This window comes from Cyprinodon variegatus, unplaced genomic scaffold (genome assembly GCF_000732505.1).
Source record: "Cyprinodon variegatus isolate N-32 unplaced genomic scaffold, C_variegatus-1.0 Scaffold167, whole genome shotgun sequence".
In the NCBI taxonomy this organism is placed as follows: domain Eukaryota; kingdom Metazoa; phylum Chordata; class Actinopteri; order Cyprinodontiformes; family Cyprinodontidae; genus Cyprinodon; species Cyprinodon variegatus.
This window is the reverse complement of record NW_015150620.1, coordinates 954821-976465: the sequence shown is the minus strand read 5'-3', so window position 1 is coordinate 976465 and position 21645 is coordinate 954821. Positions and strand designations below refer to the sequence as shown.

At 36.5% G+C, this 21645-nt stretch overlaps 1 protein-coding gene across 3 annotated transcripts in view; it reads right to left on the bottom strand.

Annotated features, from left to right (window-relative positions):
• Positions 1 to 21645, bottom strand: part of mdga1 (MAM domain containing glycosylphosphatidylinositol anchor 1) — a 240539-nt gene that overhangs the window by 49713 nt on the left and 169181 nt on the right. For all 3 annotated transcript variants that reach the window (XM_015378249.1, XM_015378250.1, XM_015378251.1), the window contains 5 exons: positions 16794 to 17063; positions 12584 to 12913; positions 11975 to 12271; positions 4333 to 4599; positions 4086 to 4234 (listed from right to left, as the gene is read on the bottom strand). In XM_015378249.1, the coding sequence (XP_015233735.1) occupies positions 4086 to 4234; positions 4333 to 4599; positions 11975 to 12271; positions 12584 to 12913; positions 16794 to 17063 (1313 nt within the window). The remainder of the gene's footprint in view (positions 1 to 4085; positions 4235 to 4332; positions 4600 to 11974; positions 12272 to 12583; positions 12914 to 16793; positions 17064 to 21645) is intronic.

Below are 21645 nucleotides of genomic sequence, written 5' to 3'. Positions count from 1 at the left end.
TTGCTAGGGACTCTATTACAGATAGGGTGAGGAGCTTGGATCATCCAGGACAGTCTCAGAGTAGAGCTGCTTTTCCATTTCCACATTGTCAGGAGATGGCTAAGGTAGCTCAAGCATCTTTTTCAGCTGGACCTTACCCCAGCAGAAGTGAAGGAGGTGTCTGGGAAGAGGGAAGTCTCTGCTAAGATTGTTGCCCCCATTACCCTTTCCTGCATCTTCTGAGTAAGATGACAAGTTCAATACCAGCAGTTGAATATCAGAACTTAAACATAATGTTTTCATGTGGCAGGACTGAGTTAGACTTAGATAATTTGTGGGTTTGGGAAATATTTAGGTGTGACCACTGCTGTGTGCTGTCCACTGATTAATATAAGTTCATGCTGGGGAGTTCAAAATGCTGCAGGAAGTAAAAAATGGCAAGGCTCTGTTATTTGTTATTTTGAAACTATTGCAATTTTTTACTTTCCGTTGAGTATCTGTTTTTTTTACAGTCTTTTGTTTTAAGTTAGAGCAATTGAAAAATTGCATTAAAATAAGGCACATAAAAGCAATTACTAAGTCAGCCTTTTATCACCTAAAGAACATCTCCAGGATTAAAGCAATAATGTCCAGACAGAATAAAAGCAAAGATCTGTCTTTTGTTTCAGGTGGACCCGTCAGAGCCAGACGTCCTGGGACCAGCTAAGCTAACCCGTTCTCTTTCAGCTTCATCACAGTTTAATGCATTCCTGGGTCATTGTTAATTTTTCACTGTAAAACCAAATGTAACTTTACTGTTTTACTATTTCACTATCAATTACTATAACTTCTATTTCTAGCTATTTGAACAGATGGCTACCATAACAGGTAAATTTTAACCAAGCTGGTAAGAATTATAGTTGATATACTACAACCTCTACTCTCATTATCAACTAGTTAGTGGATTGTCAAAAGAGCAATATCTAAATAACAAAAAAAGGATCATTCAGCAAAAGCCACAATAGGTAAGCTGTAATAGTAAAAGGTGTTAAGTATCTTGCTAATGTGCAAAAAAATATTTTACCTAGTTGTTTTCTGTCCACCCTACTGTTATCTACTACTTTAGAGTGTTGTGTATGGAAAATCTGTAATAAGCAAGAATTTTGCATGACTAATTTTTTTTAAAAAGGCAGGTAAAATGATCTCTTAGAGATAAAAGCTACTATTTGCAAAGCTACTTCAGGTGAAGATTATGGTGCAAAATAATTAGGTGTTGGGGCAACTTGATAGGAAAGGTGACCTGTCAAGGCAGTTAATTCCTACTCAGAGACATCAGCACCCCAAACCCCAGGTACCAAGCAGACTCACATGTTCTCATGAAAACATGAATATCTTCAGTATATATTCATTAACTCATGTACACATACTTTAGATACTCTGACTTCTGGTAAATTCACTGGTGGGTAATTAAAGTTAATCCTCAAAATGGAAGGCATAAAGCTGAATAAATGTACAGAATCTTACATCAGAAATAAACTGAATCAGCATGCGCATACAGATAAAGGAAAAACTGTTGCAGCTATGTTTAAGATCAAATGTACAGCAAAAGATTAGCTGATTTTGTACTCGGATGTATTTTCCTCAAAGTTTGTGTGTTTCCCTGAGGACCCTACATCATTTTCTGTGTACTGAGAAGATAGACTGTCAAGGTGCCAAAAGGATGAACTGTAAAAAAAAAAATAAAAAATGTAGGGAATGTGGAGATAGGTTGTGAAAATGAGATATTACATTTGGATGATCCACTGCTGTACTTAGCAGTCAAGAGGATGTGTGAGATTTCATGTTATTCTTTAATTTGAATTGCAGTTCTCCATTTTGCACCCTTGTGTCCTTTTACACTATTACTTCTTTTATGTTCTGGACATTCTGTACTTATCAGGTAAAAAAAAAAAAAAAAAAAGAAATATGTGCAGGTAAAGAAAAAAATATATAGCTAAATTTAAGTTGACTTTAGTTCATCCAATATCAAATGTGCAATTTCTGATGGCAGTGAAAATAAAATATGAAATGCCATGAAATACACACTTCTGTAACAGTTTCTTAGCTTCGTTATTATTGGAAACAGAAAAAGAGACCTGGGTGAAGAATAAAACAAAAACCCAGCAGAAAGATGGAGAAGGGAAAAATAGGGAAAACAAATCATCCGCAAATACACCAACTATACTAAATACTGTATCAAAGTTTATCAATGGATGTGTCTTTTGGATGTCTGGGTTAAAATCAGAATTGGATTAATAATTTACTGAAACTATTCCACTACTACTTTCTGAATCTAAGTGTAATATAGATGACTATGGAAATAAATAATCTCACAACTATGTAATGTCTGTATATTAAAGAAAGAGGTGAAACTTGAAAAAACGGAACGATTTGATTTCTCTCTACGTAATGTGAAGATCAAGCAACAATACCATGTGTATATTCTTTTTTTAATGGTGTTACGGTTGGCACTGAACTGTTTTGTGAACATAGGAGTAGATCAGGTCCTATGGTTATAAATCAGGCCTTTTAGAAAAGCTATTGTTATAACATGTTTATTCGGATACCACTGCTGGCCTCCAAATAAAGAAAAGCAAATAGATATGGAAATGAAATATAGTTGGGTAAAGACACATATTCCAGACATTATCAAAAGAACAAATATCTTTTTATATTTTCATAAATATAATTTTCTGCAATACCATTTTTTTTTTTTTGGTTCTAGATTGTTGACTTTTGACATTTTTATTATTTCCCTCTTCTGTACTTTCATTAGAATAAAAACTTCATGCATTAGGATTTAGATCCATGTACTGTAAAAAAAAAATGTAAGAAGACCTTTCCCTTCTTTAGGCAGTCATGGCGTTTTGAGCCTCCAAATAAAAAAAAAACAAACAATCAAATTCACAAATAGCCCAGCTGTGGATTAAGGCAATGCGTAGAACGTTCTGTTTCTTTTGCAACTTCTTTAATACAATTCAAGAAGATATTAGAACAATAAGAGTTGACTCAAATAAGTGTAGTCAATTTTGCTTAGATGTAATTTCCAGATTACATAAATGTGCAAGCTTCATCTTTTTAAACGAGTATGATCAGCATGGGATCTTCAAATTAACCACAATTCTGAAGAACTCAGAACTACAGGACCTACACTAAAAGACTAATAAATTATGCTGGTTAAAGTCCTTCAAAACGTGTTATTAACACTTGCTTAGTACACAAAATAAGAAGTCCTTTTTGACGCGGGCATTACATACTCTATAGTTTTGTATTCTGCTCATAATATTTTGTAAAATTGTGCAGTTTGTTTTAAAACATATAAATGTTACAAACCAAAAATAAAAAGGGTTAGGGAGGCCTTTTAATTAAGAATACTAAGAAGGAGCAGTTCTTTGTTTATTCAGAGGAAGTGTCTATTGATGAACTTAAATGCTTGACATTGTTAAACCCTATAAAGCCCCATGTTTACCTAGTATTAAAATTCATGACAAAAACAGATATAACATTTTCCACTCAAGGTCACCTTTTCAAGCATAGGTCAGTGCTTATCTTGCATTATACTGACCAACTTTACCGAGCCTTCCTACCCAAGAGGCTCTCTAACCATCTCTGTGGTTGCTTTTCTGTAGAATATGAAGAAAGAATCCCCAACGCATGGTTGCCTATGTTAAATATATTCCTATATATCCTTGTCTCTTTTTGCCTTGAGCATTCCTGAACTCAATCTCAGTCTTGTTCTCTGTGACTCCTGTACACCTTGGATCTCACTCAGCCAAGATTACTACATGCACTGCTTTGCCCTCTCTCTGTCACCAATAATATCTACCTTAACAAGCTAATTTGCACAGGTATCTTACATCAAACCATGTATATCGTAATAAAGCCTTTCTCTAATCTTGTTTTTAGCTATCAGGTGTCAACATAAAGCATTTGAAAAATAAGATAGTTACTGTGGGTTTGTCAATCCATTATCCAGGTCATAAACAGATGTGCCAATATGAGTACAGACACAACTGTGTGTGCTCTTGAACAGCTCTCTAAAACACCTCTCACTGTTTAAAGGTATTACTAGAAGATCAGTATTTTACCTTTCGAACGTTTAGCCAGTAGCCAATGATACGGTCTGTGGCCTGGGGGTCCCTTTGTGTCCACTGCAAGTTGTAGGAATAATTGTTTCCCTTCAGGATGCGTACTGGGTTCGGTGTGTCAAAATAAAACTCTGCATTGTATGGTCGAGCTGTAGGCCAGGGAGAAATTTAAAAAGGATAGAGATAAAAAAGATTCATGTATATTACAGAAGCACAAATATTGAAAATACTTTTTCTTTTCACTTACCAGAGACGTTAAACCGACATGTTGATGTCCCTGCACTATTGCTGACTCGGCACTCATACGTGCCATTGTTGGTGGGTTCGAGCTTAAACTTCAGCTCAGGTGTCTGCTTCAGGTCGGGCATGGACATGCGGATGAACTCGCCATTGCGTAGCCAGCGGATGTCTGTCAGACGGGGAGGGTTGGAACGCAGGACGGTACATCTCAGGGTCACTATTTGAAAGTTCCTTGAACGTACATCCTGAAAGACTGGATCCAGCATCGGAGGGTCTGTGTAGTCAACACAACCACATATAATTTAAGATCACAGTTTATCAAATTACTTATAATTACTTGATATTTGTATTATTATTATTTTGTGTATTTTTGAAGGGCATTACAAACATAGATATTGAAAGATTAGCCAACAAAGAAATTCACTGTTATTAAAGGGATCAAGCATTAAAAGATCCAATCCCATCCCTGCTGCTAACCAGTTCTAGCTGGTAGTTATTAACCTGTCAGAAGTGATGTGTGGCTCTGCAGTTAATGACTGACTTGCTACTGTTGCCCTGGGGTCAGCAGAGACACAACACAGTGAAATTACTCTGCTACAAATCACACACCAGCTAGTTCACCCCATGGCTAATCATGTAGATAGACGGGACACAAATAGTATTCCAACAGTATGAACTGTGATGAGATTTTGTGCCGAGGCCCCCAGAGGTGAGGTAGCATCGCTGTTGTCCCTTACGCATCATGCTTATCACGCACAGAAGTGTAATTATGTTCTGATGTATGGTGTGTGGGTAATTTAGAAAGATGCATAACAAGCTGAAGTGTGAGCAGGAGAAATAAGGGAGGATTACAAAATAGAAGGTCAAAAACATGTTCTAACCTTGTTTTGTACGGTACATTTCTTTTATGTACCAAATATTCATGTTACTCAAAGAATCAACTCTTCATTATTGACTGGTGTTAAGACAGTAATGAGATTCTTATGGGCTAAGATAATGGACTTGGGTCTGTTTTTATTCTTTTAGATCTCAGTGCTGCATTTGATATAGCAGATCACAATAACATAAGCCTACTTTAAATATTCATGCAGAATCATCTCTGACCTATCTGCGGTGTTCCATGGGCTTCATGTTGTGATTGTTAACAAATGTTCAATACGATATGTTTCAGATCTTCAGGGGAGAGCTGGACTTATTCTAAAATTAAATTTCACACGGTTGGAATCACTTGGTACACGCTAAACAGACTGAATTTATTCATGGTTTTGTTTCTTTGTCAAACCAACCAATGAGGGCACACTTACACTAAAGCCACATAAACCATAAAACACTATCAAATGCATACGCATTTATAGACAGACACAGATTTTTGTAGGGAACTTGAGGGATAAGTGCCTTGTCCTCAAAATATAACATAGAAGCTAGATCCAATCCAAACATTTGTATTGCTAGGCAACTTCTTTCCCGCAGAACAGCAGTAACCAGATGTCTGAAGATAATTTTTAACATCAACTTTGGCTAAAAAAAACAATACACACATCACAATTTTTCAGATAATATCTTATTAAAATTAAAAATATAAAAATCAGTCACCCCTGTATAGTGTCAAGCACTACACAACGTTCAACCAGGATAGTGTTGTTAAAACAGTGCACTCATCCTGTGACATCCAGTCATGCAGTGTTATTGCCAATTTACCAAATGATTTGTCAAAAAATGTTTCAAGCTATCATCATTGTCTGCGTACAGAATAAAGAGGAACATTTTGACTCCCTATACAGAATTTTCATGTTTCTAACAGATAATTTATTTTTTATGGTCTGCTAACCTCTTTTATTAAAGGTTTGATTTAGAAGTTGTTTTATCCATTCATGTTTTATGTCATTTGAAATTGATGAAAAAATATTAACTTTTTTTAAATGGACAAAGTTTGCAGTTTTATTTCAACTTATTATTTTTAATATAAGAGCAAAACAAGTCAAACGTGAGTTAAAAACATATTTGTAAAATACTGGTATGTTTTTCATTTACACAGCTTCTATTGCTTATTTGGAGTAAAATATCAGATTTTTTGGTTCTCTGCTAGAGACCAATGGATGCATGCTGACCAAATTCCTGTTTGAAACCAGTTTGTCATTCTGTGCTTGCACTTCAGTCTGAGGAACATGAGTGAGGACCTGAATGCTAAGGAGAATGAAAACCACCCCAGAATTTTCTCAACACAGTGTCAGTGTTGCCTGTTGCTTTTTGTTCAATTGTCTCCACATGTAGAAGTGAAGGTTAAAAAGCCCCCAACCTTTTTAGTTTCACAATCAATATTGTTACATACTGTTCATATATCCATAAGCTCTTGGAAACCTTAAACACACTGCTTTAAAAAAAAGTAGAAAAAAAAAATGCTCCGCTGACTTCTTCACATTTCTTTCATGTTGAAACCACAAACCTTTAAGTAATTCTTTGGAAGTTTATGTGGTAGAAAAATACAAAGTGATGTATTTCTTTTATCTAGAAATGGATAATAATAGCACACCTGCATGTTATTTAATCTGAGGATAAATGTAGCTGTTGAGAAAACACCTGAAACATTTGTTTGAAAACAATTATGCATAAAAAGTACTATCATAAAGACTAGGGAACTGCCAGTAAGGTCCAGGACAAAGTTATGGAGAAGTTAAGAAAAGTTTGGCTATAAAGCAATGCCCCAAGTTTGAAAAACTCATGAAAAAATATTCAATTTATAATCTAAAAATGTATACAAATAAACTCCGAGCAAGAAATGGCCATCTGCTAAATTGTGGGAGGTGGGATAATTTGTTTACAAGAAAATTATTTGTGATTCATCCATCCATTATCTGACACGCTTGTCCCGAGTGGGGTCGCGAGGGGTACCGGTGCCTATCTCCAGCAGTCAATGGGCGAGAGGCGGGGTACACCCTGGACAGGTCGCCAATCCATCGCAGCGCAACACAAACAGGAAAAACAACCATTCATGCACAAACTCACACCTAAGGAGAATTTAGACAAGTCAATTAACCTACAAGTCATGTTTTTGGACTGTGGGAGGAAGCCGGACTATCCGGAGAGGACCCACGCATGCAAACTCCATGCAGAAAGACCCCGGGCCGGTATTATTTGTAATATCACTAACAAATCATACCTGCATGGAACAGTAGGAATAACAAAACACAATGGTAAAAAAAAAGGGATTTTGAGGTTCAAAACCACATTTTCTGATGCAAAACATCAAGTTTGTCAAAGTTGTAGTCTTGTCCATTTCCCTGATGAGATGTGATGGTGACAAAATTATTCTTCAAATGTTCATATTTAAAAAATTACAAAAAAATTTTCAGGCACAGGAAAGTTGGTGAGAGCTTTTAAAACTTGTAAATCCTTTACTCAAGCGGAATAAGCCTGAGCTTTGTTGCTTTGTTTCTGCTATAGGTTTCTTCCTATTAAGAGAGATTTTCCTCTCCACTGTCACGACATGCATGTCCAGTGAGAGGCATTGCTGCAAAGCCAGTAACACAATGCGAGTGGATATTCAATGTCACTGCATGCTTATCCTGGAGGACTGAATTCTGCAGGTCAATGACGCAACAGGTTTCCTTATATTTAAAAACTTCTTTATCAATCTGTGTACATAATTTCATTGATTCAAGGTGAACGTGTTTTGAATTAGAGCTATATCAATAAAACCTATTTGAGTTTTAGTGTCTTTGCTTCTTAACATAGGTAATATAGCACATCTATATGATTGATAAAAGATACTGCATTAAAGAAAACCTTCTTTCGAGTCTAACAGTCTGCAATCTAATAATTTTTAGTCAAGATTTACCCAGTATTTAGCTCCATGTTTCTTCCTGCCGGCCATGTACTTGCTGAAGAGTACATGCACACAGCATAAGGCAGCCATCACTATGTTTCATGGTCAGGAAGGGGTGTAATATCTCAAAGGAACTGCAACAATTAAACTGGGAGATGGCTCCACACAGTATTTAAAATGTAACTTCTTTAAAAAAAAAAAAAGTTAACTAGAGAGTCTTATAACTTAAGTAGCTTTTTATTGGTAGGTTTAATGTTCCATATTATCTCTTACTGCATTCATACAGCTGAAAGCTAGACTTTAATCTCTTCTTACAGATGTTTTAAAAGTTCTACAGGTAATCATTGAACCTATATGCCATGCATAACAATAGCAACAGCCGAACTGTGATGGACCAGGAAAGAAGGTTTGAGAATAATGGAAGGTGAGGTATTAGCTTGTTTTCAAGCAGTTTATAAATAATTCCACTACTTCTGGCTGGTGGTCATTATTATTGGAATGTTTTACCTACTGTAACTGTATGTGTGCTCTGCAATAATTGCAATAGTTTCCTGGCAGAACAAAATACTTTTCAAGCTCGAGGGGAATATCTTTTTGACTTGACTGGAAATTCTCCCGAGTCTTATTTTCCATTTATTTTAGCGTTGTGTGTGGCTGACGTTACTGTACTTCCAGGTTTCATTGTCAGAACGCTGTAATATATGCAACAACACCATTGCTATCTGGGTTATTGAATACAATATGGATTCCATCCTAGAATGCAACCCTCATCAAACCCATAAGTCCATTTACAGGAAAAACTGGTAAGGAGGACCAGGTGTCTTTGCGTGTCGGGGGAGTTAGTTGTTGTGAGTTAAGAGAAAAGCTGCTCTTAAATAAAGGCACAGAAGAAGATAAATGACTGAGAGAATGTGATGTGAAAAAGTTAGTGATTGATTATGGGAGGTACTGAGCGAATAAGAGGATGCAGGATGCAGAAAGAGAATGGCAAGACAGAGAGAGTGCTTCTCTTCTGGCCAACAGTTGGCTGATTGATGATGATGAGAGTGGCAACGAGGAAGAGCATCGACTTCTCTTGGGAAAATGGAGGGAAAAACAGCGAAAAAGGAAAAAAAGGGAGGAGGTAAAGACCAAAGTGGGACAGGCAATATTAGCTAACCTGTTTTAATATATCTGCAACACTAAATTATGATTTTTTTTTTCTTTATGTACATTGATCTCCAACAATAAATAGAATAAGAGAGAAAGACAATAAAATTAAAACATATGTGAAATACGGCTGGGATTAAAACAGGTCATATTGGAATTAGGAAAAATTATCTAGTTTTCTGCATCCAGATTGCTGTAGCCATAAAAATTTGTTCTCATTTAGCTTGGTTTGAGCCCTCCCTTTGCTATCCCCCTTCACATCCTTTCTTTGTGCTTTGTTGATGTAATCCCTCTCTTAACCCCAAGCTTTCACCCAAAGACGTGTTCATGTATCTGTCTCTTTGCTCTGTTTCTCTTTCTCCATCCAAAGTGGGGTGGCCACCTGCTCCATTAATCAGAGTGAGCCCAGTGAGGACAGCAGTGCTCACAGTGTTGTCCCTGCCCCCTGCCACGATTAGTAAGCTTTCTAAATACTTTGTGCAGAGGAGAGAGGGGAAGAGAATGCATTCTCTTTTTTTTCATCAGGTAAAATATTACTTCTCTGTAAATAAATACCGCACTTTAATTGGATATAATTATTAAAATAAATCAGTAAAATATATAAGACAGGTTTGAAATTACAATTTTATTTACAGAAATTGATTGATTACCTCTGAACATTTCCCCCAGACAGACTTTTCACATTTATGACAAACATCATATGAGCCTATTTTTTGTGCACCACTGAGGCTCCTGGCACAGTTTTCTTTGCCTCGCCAAAGCTGCTCTTCAGCGAAGGGGCTGGTAGCCTGCGGCTCTCTGGAGTACATGTGGTTGGCACGCAACTGTTTTACCAGTTCAAAGATAAAATCTCTACATGAGACGGTGATGTTCAAACAGCTCCTAAACAAAACCAATGCGTTCATAGCTGCTATGTCTATGAGATCGTAAAATACAGCCACAATTCAATTCAGTTTATTTACATAGCGCCAATTCACAACACACTTTACAGTTCAACCAGATCATACAGTCAAAGTGATTCAAAGTCCTCTATCTAAGGAAAACCAGTTGATTGCATTAACTCATTGAGTCAATTTCAATCCCTCACACTAAGCATGCTTGTAGCGACAGTGGAGAGGAAAAACCTCCCTTTTAACAGGGAGAAACCTCCAGCAGAACCAGGCTCAGTGTGAGCAGCCATCTGCCGAGGCTGACTGGGGTTCGAAGAGACAGAAGCAGAGCTACAAAAAGCAGCTGTAAAATGCGGCCCTGTCCAGGAAACAACACAAGCCACCTTCGCATTGGAGCTTTTACAGAATACTTTCTAATCATCTGATCCAACACATCCATGCCAACCTTTGTGTGATTACAGTAGACCAGGGGCTCTGGTTTGGCTTTTAGGCCACTAACTGTACAGGCTGAGGTGTGGGCAGTGCTATTCAAACCTTTAACAAAAGTTTCACCATTGCCTGATGGGTCACTGATAAGTCTGCATTTTGCCGGGGATGGTTGATCATTCTCAGACTCGCTGTCAGAATCTGAGCCGCTTCCTACCCAGTTGTCCTCATCGGTCTCTCCTTCCCGAATTGCTATCATCAAATTTTGAAGCATTTCCAAAGCCTGTTGTGCTGTTAGATTTCTTTTGAAAGCCATTTTTCCAAATGAGCCAAAGAGTTCTGGGTAGAATGTTGGTTGCTAGACAACGGTCCCGAACATCAATCAACCGTGATAAGACTTTATAATGCAACCAATAGAGCCGTCAATATGATGGCTGTTCGAGATCAAGGTAAAATTAAACATATTTATTTTTTACATTTTTATTTTATTAAATACAAACTACATGAAAATGAAGGAAATATAGAAACAGGAAAAGTCAGTTAACATGATCAACATAGGATAAATCTCAGAACCGTCAAAATGACAGCTTTGGTAGTTCTAGTGTTAAAGATGGCGGAGAAATTGAGTTTATGGAGAAAAACCTGCTCCTGACCAGACTAGCTCTAAGGAGAATGTTATTACGGTAACAGAAACAGAGGTAAGGTAAACAGTTTCTGTATCTCTGCTTCTGTCTCCTTGAACCCCAGCGGGTCTCAGCAGATGGCCGCTCAAACTATGTCTGGTTCTGCTGGAGGTTTCTTACTGTTCGAAGGGAGTTTTTCCTCCCCATTACCGCTACAAGCATGCTTGGTGTGAGGGATTGCCTTTGAGTCAATGAGTCGATGCAATCAATTGATTTTTCTTTGATAGAAAACTTTGAATCAATTTGACTATATGATCTGGTTGAATTATAAAGTGAGTTGAGATAAAATGTGTTGTTAATTGGCGCTATATAAATGAATAAATTGAAATGGAAAACTCAAGTTTCCCTGAGTTTTGGTTTTAAAAAACAGAGTTTTCAATAATCCCGCTTTTTTTGAAACCGTCCTCAGGACCCATGTGTAGGGAGTCTATTTAATTAATAACTTTCACTTTTTTAATTGAATTAAAGAAAAAGTAAAAAGTATATATCTAATTCTTATTCACTAAGATAGACCTCTAAAGAGAGTAGTTGCTTAACCCTAACACCTTACCATGTGTTGTAAAATAAATCAATAAACCCATGTCTAAATAAATGACTATGGCCAGTTTTTTTGTCATGTGTTACTCTTGCTTGAGGAGTGCTGTTGTAGGCTGTTATGATGATTCTATCCATACTTACATTGCACATTCAGCTGGACCTGGGCCTCTCTCCGCTTAATGTTAAGGCCGTTGTATGGCGCAGTCTGACAGCGATACAGCCCCATCATGTCCCGGCTGACGTTCCTCAGCCTCAAGCGGCCATCAGTCGTCTCCACCGTGGGCGTTCCTGACGGCATAAGTAAATCCTTCTCTGTCCTTGACCACAGTATTGGAGGACGGGGTTTCCCATCAACCTGACAAACCAACTCGGCATTCCCTCCTTCACGCACACTTACAACTTGACCTCCTGATGGAACTGATAGTATCGGTGGAGTGACTGCAAGAAAACAAACATGGAATTTTATAAAACATTAAAATGTCAGGTTCAGTTCAAAATCATCACAGGGATGTGTTTTGGCTAATTGCGAAAAATAACATTTGTCAAAGGTTGTGAAGAGATCCATTTCATTTTCACCTTTCATTGGATGAAAAGGAATTATTGCATATGAAATAAGACAAGCTTTATGTCTGCTTCAAATTTTCGGGAGGTAGATGTGACTTAAAAATCATATGACTTAAACTACAGTTTCATCCTGTATGTTCAAACTAGTTTTATATCAAACATCAAAGAAAAGTAGAAAAACTATACCACTGTTTTGGGAGATGTTGACATCCACTCGCAGCTCTGGCACCCTGCTGCCTGGGAAGTTTGCCACACAGCTGTACATGGCCAGGTCTCTGAACTTCATGTCTACAATCTCCAAACTACTTGTGCCGGGGGCCATGTCAGGGTCACTGCGCAGCAATATCAGGCTATCAGAGTTAAAGACAGGGACCCCATTCTTGTACCAGGTGTAGTTGATTTTGTCCTGTGGGGTGGCGTCGACATGACATGACAGTTTCAGGTCCCGACCCATTTGGATGGTCTCACTGTCCTTGTTTGAATCCGGTGTGATTTGAAAAGTCAGGTTGCTCATTGCTGTGTGTAGCAGAAAGGACATTCAGAAGAGGAGAGAAGGAAGGTTATGAAAAAGTGATAATATATCAAAATAAGGATAGATGTTTAACAAAAATGCCTTTAATTTCTGCTTGTTACAAATGGAGGATGTGAATTTCATTTTTTTTGTTTTTTTACCTTCTTTAGTGTGAGAAATTAAAGAATATTTACAGCATTAACTGTAATTCAGATTAGGGAGCCTAAATACACGATTAGAATGAACAATGTTATCAGATATGGAGTATCATATATAAACCTTGTAAATTGAGAGCACTTACTTTAATGTTATCAAAGCCAAGACTTTTTAACACCTATCCAGGAGTCTTTGTTAATCCTGTCATTTTACACCAGAGCAATCTTTAGTTGGAGCTTTTCTGCTTTAAGCAACAAGGAGGCCCATCCTCCTAAGCGCATTCCAAGTCCCATACAATTTCTCCATCCATCCTTCTCCTGGGTTGCTGAAGTCTCGTTTTTGTATGGCTTATGTCTTTGGCCCTTTGAATCGTAATGAATGTGCTTGTGTGATTTGTTTGGAATGAGTTCAAGGACCGAGTTGTAGATGCTTGGAACCGTAAAACTGCAATTATCTCCCTCTGCTCAGTGATAACTTTCAAACCATCTGTCCTCTCTATCCAAAGTTTTAACAGTTTTTGTCATCAAAGGTTTGACCTTCATAAGAGAAAGGTATCCTGTGGTTTTTTTTTCACAGGGATTAACTGTTAACTTTAAAACACAATAAAATAATACATTCTAAATCCCACATGACATTATAAGGGTGCAGTTTTTTTTATACTTAAAAAGTGTTTGTTTGCATGCTGGATTCTATTTGCCTTTGCTGCTCAGCTAATCAATCCATTATGTTCATAGATGTGCATACTGCTTTTGACACTCAGCTCTGTCGAAACACTTTGTTGATGTCAAAGTTGGTAATATAACATTAACAAACATTTTCACAAGATATTTTGAGAATTTTTTCTTGCATATGAATTCAGCCAAAATAAATCAGTACTCTGTATAACCACCTGTTTCCACATTTACTCTTGCAAATAATTGAGGGTATGTCTCTACTAACCTTAAGCATCTGGAAAATTATCACATTAATTGCAAATATCTTAAACCTCAGAATCATCAGGTTCTCAATCTTATTCAGGTCTGGGACATTTTTACACATTATTATGCCTCGATCTGAACAATTCAGCCCTAGCCTTGGCAGCCTGTAATGAGTGTAATTGCCTTGTTAGAAGTGTATTTAGACAGTTGTTTAGGGGAAAAAAATTAATAACTGACAAAGAGAATGGAGGCATACAAAGAAATATTAGGATACTTATGCCAAAGTTTGCAAATGAAGCACACAAAGATTCAAAGCAAGTAAGTTTATGAAAAAGCTATAAGGAGTAGAAAGGTGGCTAACACAAAATAATGAATAAGTCTACATGGTGAGTAATAAAATGTAAAGAAGGGAAGAATGAAAAAAAGAAACTAGAAGAAAAAAGGAAATTAGAGATGGGATTAAAAGAGATAAAAAAGAGGAAGAGGCAAATTGTGAAGGAGCGCAAAGAAGGAGGAAAGATTCAGAATAAAATAACATGGGGATAAAGGGGAGGGGGGAAACAAAATCAAGGACAAAGAGTAACTCACACTGTCACATTTAATTTTCAGTTTCAAAGGCTGTGTTTTCCCAACTGATTTCCATGTTGAATGCAAAACAGCTCTCTGTTTCCCTACTAAACGGGATAGCAGACGTTGAAGAGGTGTGCAGAGCTCCATAACAAGATATATAGACTGTTTAAATTATCAGATTGTTGTAAATGGTATCTGTTTGCATCTATGCTTAGTGATCTCTACATGTTGTGAATATATCTATTTTAATTGACTTTATATTATATTTATTTTATGAAAGACAATGATTTTGTTTGTAAATTAATTCTACTTCTGCTCAAAGCAATTGAGTACATTAAGGTTACAGTAAATGTTGAGGAAGTAATTAATTTCCCTGTGAAGTCATGGAATCACAGCTGCATGTGCATCAATCTGCATGTCACCTACCAACTTTTTCCACCTGTACTGGTGTGAAGAAGCTTTCAGACCCATTAAACTAACAGGAGAAATGTATTTGGCATACGTTCTTCACTGTGTTAACTAACAGAAGAGACTGTCACTAATTGCTTCCACTCCAGTCTAACTAATTGGAGTGAATAAAGATGATTAAAGGCACCAAAAATAGCCAGAGGGGAGGACGAATGGAAGATTTCTGCTTTAATGACAGGGAAATTACAAAAAGAGCAATACTTAACCCACCCACTCTGAAAAGATCCGCATCAGCTCACTGTAATGATGGATTAACTGCTTACAGCACACACAGACTTCCTCATTAATACAGTCCCAAATTACTGTCAGTCGATAAGCTACAGTAACCAGAAAGGTAATATCTTTTTTTAAATCTATTTCTCGTAAATGAAACTTTTCCAACTTTAGGTACTCAGTATTATCATTGTTATTATTACAGGTAGCAGTGTGGGAATTACTGTATTAATAGAAAAAAGACTGTTTTTTTTTATATTGTATAATAACCTATTTTTCTTTCTCTCATGAGGATTAAACAACAGAAAGAAAAATAAAGACAGGGACAAACTGTATTTGGCCATAGAAACTGTAGTTTTACATTTAATAAGTTTAATGGAGTTTTTAGAAGAAATATATATAAAAATACATTTGGCAACCAGTGGCAAAAGGCAGTGTTTGATTGCCAAAATGCATTGGTCTTGGACCTTTTTAATCCATCTCTCCTGAAATAACACCTGTTCTTAATATTTGCATAGACAAACGTGTTTGGGACCTCTGTCTTAAAGAATATCATCTCCCCACCCAAAAAAAAATAAAGAAATTGTAAACTTTAAAGTGTGGAGCCAATTTCAGTAGAGGGTTTCTACCTACATGCTTAATAAACATTAGCTTTGCAAATGCTGTTTTCTTTGAATTTTCATATGTGATATAAAACTATTGTGAAAAGTTATTCCATTACCTAAACTCTAACCTAACACAGTAAAATTAAACACATGCACATTGCTTTCCTTTTTTGCTGCTTTTTGATAAATGTTTACACTGTCTGTAGGTGGTGGTATAAAATAATATATTTTTTATAAAGAAACTTGTAGAAACTATGACATTTTTGCAAGGAGCTTCTTAGAAAAAACCACATTGATGAGGAAAAGGCCTGATGTGTGTGTAATCATTTATGGTGACAGTGCTTTTAAATTATCTTATGGTAAAAAAGATAAGATGTATTTACCAATCTAAGGTCTGCCTGTCAGTACTTATTTATAGTTTTTTTTTCTGCCAAAAATATATTTAAAATCATAATTTAAAAATGGTAAAATACCCTACCTAGTTCCATTCCAAGTAATGTTGAATAAAAGTATCTTTAAAAATCGTGGTTGTTTGTCTGTTTCCTTGTCTTTGTCCTTGGGATTGAATGGTAACCTGTATTCTGTACCCTTTCACATGCCTATGAAATATTTTGATTGACTTTAGCCCTCTGTGACCATGAACATCATGAAGAGGGTAAAAATTGTGAATAACCAATGAGAGCATGTTTAAAATCTGAGTAATTACTGTCAAATGACCTTCTTGTCCTTTGTTTTTGAATGTTTCAAAAGCTATGACAAAAATCTGTTTACTGAAAACTGATTAGTTTTTAACTGTAAAACCCTAATTTTGAATTCAACAAAATATTTTATAGCCGATGCAATAGTTCTAAGTAATAGTTAGTGTTATCTACGTGAATACCCCAAGATTCAATAATAAATCCACTGAGCATTGTCTTTATTATCCACATGAGGGAAAAAAAAAAACATTTACTTACTCCTGACAACAAGGTTGATGTTCTTGCGAGCAGGGTTTCCCACATTGTTAGTTGCTGTACAGTTGTAGAAACCTGCATCCGCTGGTGTGACTGCACGTAAAACTAGTGTCGGCCCCCGAACCAGAGCACTGAGGGGAAGGGGTCCGGGATAACGTGACCATGTGACTGTGGGTGGGGGTAAACCTGCAGTCACCTCACAGGTCATGACCACATCTTGTCCAGGATCAACCACCACGCTGTCATTTACCGAGAGTCGGATCATTGGGGGAGCTGTGACAGAGAAAACCAGTACGAAATAAGTGAAGACTGCATCACACTGTACTTAATTTATTCTGTATCTAAAAACTTTAAGGATTTGAAGTATAATTGAGTTTTCTAATTAGGTCATAAAATATTTATGATAAAAAGAAAACCTGGTTCAGACATCCTGAATTCAACAGTTTCACACGTAAAAGATTAATCAAAACAGATAACAGAAGGCTTAAGGTACAAAGAAGCCCATAGGTGTTGGGATCTTTTCTGTACCAAAGTAGCCTGATAACTTTAAGTAATATACATCTGAGAACTTTTGATGAAATTGAAATGTTGTAAATAACTTATTGCATTTGCAGCTCCTAGTACTATTTCTTTCATATTTCACAGTGATCAGGGTAATAAGAGGCACAGCAGTAACAGAGCTGAACTGGTGTTCAGGCTCTTGCCTGTTGAAATCCTTTGAGTGGTTTTAACACAAAGCACCTTGCACTTCTCTACAACACTCAAGGCACCATGAGGCAGAGCAGACAAACCCTACTGTCTCTTCTAAATAGAGTAATAAATTATGTAATGAGTTTTTGTTTAAGCATTGATGTCATTATGCTCTACTGCAGAAAGTAAACTCATTTGAAAGCAATATTACTGTTAACTATAAAACAGTCATAAAAGTCTTTGGATATTTGTATATCTATTCAACATTTTTCAAGGTTTCACTGTCATTATTTTACCTCATGCATGTGTCTGTGTTCATGGAGGAAGATGGATTTCTCCCTGCAAAGCAGAAATCTACCAGTAGATCTCACAAATGACTGCAGTCCTAATAAAGTTCTTCATGCTCAAAGTTAAAATGACATGCTCCACAATTACACTCAGCAGCTCTACACATAACTGATCTTGAAAGCCTGCCCTCTCTCAAACGCTTGGTTCTACTTCTCCTAGAAAAAAGATCCAAAGCTCCTTTAAGTCCTCACACAGTTGCACTCTGCCAAGTTCATTCTTTCTGAACACAGAACCACACCCACCTCATTCTTATGGAATCCATGAATATTGTTTCATCGTCTCCACAGTCACTGCTTTTGAGGGATTCTGGATCACCTGTTTTATAATAGTTTTCTGTTGTTATGACACCTCCATCTTTTCGTTCTGTGTTCCTGAGTAATTTCTGCAATTGTGTCCACAATCTTACGATGGATGTAACATCCATATTTGAACTGGAAGAAGGAAACTTGGGTGTCAAATATCTAAATGCAAATAAACCTCATTAGAGGTTACTAATAAAATTCAACTTTGCTGTTAGAAAAGCATTCAGATGCTTCATATCAGGTTGTTATGGAGTCATTGCCTTTATGCTCGAGTAGCACTCGCACTGACCCTTTGAAAGGTTTCCTCTTGGTGATGGAGGGATCAAGATACTTTCATCTCAAATTTTATCAAATCAAACAAAAACAAACAGATTCCTAAGACTTCTTACTCTTTGCACATCTTCCTTTTTCTAAAAATGTATCCTTGCTGGCTCAAATAAAAAACAAACAAACACAGCTTTAAATGACTGTCCTAGAAAGTTGGAGCTCATGCAACGAACAACAGCTTCTTTGATCACATGCTTTCTAAAGATCTGGGTGGAGTCAAATGAAAAAGGCTTCAACATTCCAATCTGTTTTAAGTAAGTGTACTCCAATATAACCTATGTAATATTTTAAAATGCTTTAAAATGTGTAATTTCACTTCAACATATTTAGACCTAATTTCTGAACACAATATTGAGCAAAACTCTGAAAAGAAAGTTTTAGAATGTTTTTAATGCCAACTTTAAAGGACTTTAATAAAAAAAAATTTAAAAAATGGAATTTCGGTATTAAGAATGAATTGGCTTAATCTGTTTAACATTTTGGTGAAATGAGATATACCTTCAGTGAGTAGAATAATAAAATTATTTTGTCATTAAATGAGGCTAAACCTTTTCCAGATAATCTGGTAAAACTGTTTAACTAGAAAGTCTTTTTTGAGATTCAAAAAATAGAGAAAAATATGAAATAATCAGGTATATAATTCATAAATAACTTACCTAGGTAAAAAATAAATAAATAAATAGCTTGAGGCTTTTTTATAAACAGAAAATTAATCTCACTTATTTACCTCAGACGCCACTGCACCTGTTCAGCCGGATTTAACTAAAGAAAATTAATCGTTTACTTTACTGTTCTGTTCTCACAGATGCACATATCAAACTGTATATTCTTTCTTTACCCTTTTAACATCAGTATATGGTTTATGCTCCATCTGCTCAGTGTCCTTCAACTAATATGAATGATAGGTAACAGAGAAAGAGGAGTATTAAAAAGGTGGCATTTTGCAATATTTCAAATGGTAACCAAAGCTGATTGGCTCATGCATTAATTTGAAAATAAAATTTGCAACTCCAGTAATGCTTGCCCAGGAAACGGTACCAAAAAACATATTTTATAGAATCCTACTGCACTTCAGTCTAGTTTTACCACTAAGTAATAGATGTATTTGTATTGAGTGCATCTACAAGAGGCTATTCCTGTACAAGATGCACAGACTTAAAGAAGGGACTCACTACTTGAATAGATTGTATATAGTACATTGCTAATCTCCTTTTTACAGAGATTATGAAAATGGCTGGACTTTAAAGAAGCTAAAGTACTCTATGTATTCATGTTTTAGACAGCGCAACAGTGCAAACAAAAATATAAACTCACACTGAGCTGATAGCAGCATCTAAAGGGTGACAATGCAAAAACCTAATATGATCACTTTAGCTAACTTCAGTCGTGGTGACTCTAGATCTGACAAGAAATTTCATTGGCATAACAGCAGCAATGAGAGAATAAATAGCTCTGTCTACTTTCATTGTATCACGGCACAACACTAGGAAAGCAAAGCCTTAAAGGCCTTTAAGTCCCAGAGCACTCATGAAAACTTTTTTTTTTTCATATTAGTTCAGTTTTTTAAGCATTACTCATGTTTGATGGAGCATCAGCATGTCATTAGGTCAGATCTAGTTCTAGTATTATGTCTAAAGTGACACAATTTAAACACAGTTTATATCCTGATGTAGATGGCTAAGAGTTATTTTCCCCTTGAAAGATTAATAATATTTGAAATCAACAGAAGGCAAGAGGTGAGCTTTGAGTAAAAATGTCTCTTTCTATGTTTTTTTTCAACTGGTTCTTACCTCATTACAATTTAAGTAATATTCGCTTCAAATTGGGAAAGTATTATGTTGCTATAATAATCATAGTGCAATTTATGTATTGGTCTTGCTGCAGTGATTGATTCTATTATTCATCGATGTATTAATGTAAAGCCATTTAAAGACATCTTTGTTTACTCTGAACAAGGAATTAAATTGCAGAATTGGATCTCTAATCGTTGGTAAATCTTCACAAGATTTAAATAATCTAAGCTTAGACTTGGAAGTAAAGACAAGTCAAAAAGCAGGAGTGTCTTAAGTTATGAAGTGAATGACATCTTCAATAGCTACTCCCTGGATTCTGACACATCGTCTGGCTGCCGCCCTAATGCCAAGGTAACAATCTCACTACTGTATGCTATTGCAAAAACACATATCAGCTTCATGGTTCACTTGGTATCAGTCTAATCATCCTACCAAGCAAAAACTGGTTGGAAAGACATTGAAAAGACAAGACTTACATCCAAACAATGTCAACAAGGTGAAAAGCTATAATTTTCAGATTGTTGAAAAGACTGAAAACTGGCTCTGCAACATCTTTTCAACATTTATTTTTAGATTAAAGTGGGACCAAATCAGATCGACCAAATTTGTAATAACTATTTCTGGATCAAAACTATGACGGAGCGACCAGCTTTTGCCAAAAAAAAAAACGTCTAAATTACGTTTTGTGTTTGGGGAGGATATGTTTTTGTGGTCTGGACCTGTATTATGTAACAAAACATGAAATTAAGGATTGTATACCTCCAAAGTACACTCACCGGCCACTTTATAAGGTACACCTGTCCAACTGCTCGTTAACACCTAATTTCTAAGCAGCCAATCACATGGCGGCAACTCAGTGCATTTAGGCATGTAGACATGGTCAAGAAAATCTCCTGCAGTTCAAACCGAGCATCAGTATGGGGAAGAAAGGTGATTTGAGTGACTTTAACGTGGCATGATTGTTGGTGCCAGAAGGGCTGGTCTGAGTATTTCAGAAACTGCTGATCTACTGGGATTTTCACGCACAACCATCTCTAGGGTTTACAGAGAATGGTCCGAAAAATAAAAAACATCCAGTGAGCGGCAGTTCTGTGGGTGGAAATGCCTTGTTGATGCCAGAGGTCAGAGGAGAATGGCCAGACTGGTTCCAGCTGATAGAAGGGCAACAGTGACTCAAATAACCACCGTTACAACCAAGGTGGGCAGAAGAGCATCTCTGAACGCACAGTACGTCGAACTTTGAGGCAGATGGGCTACAGCAGCAGAAGACCACACCGGGTGCCACTCCTTTCAGCTAAGAACAGGAAACTGAGGCTACAATTTGCACAAGCTCATCGAAATTGGACAATAGAAGATTGAAAAAACGTTGCCTGGTCTGATGAGTCTCGATTTCTG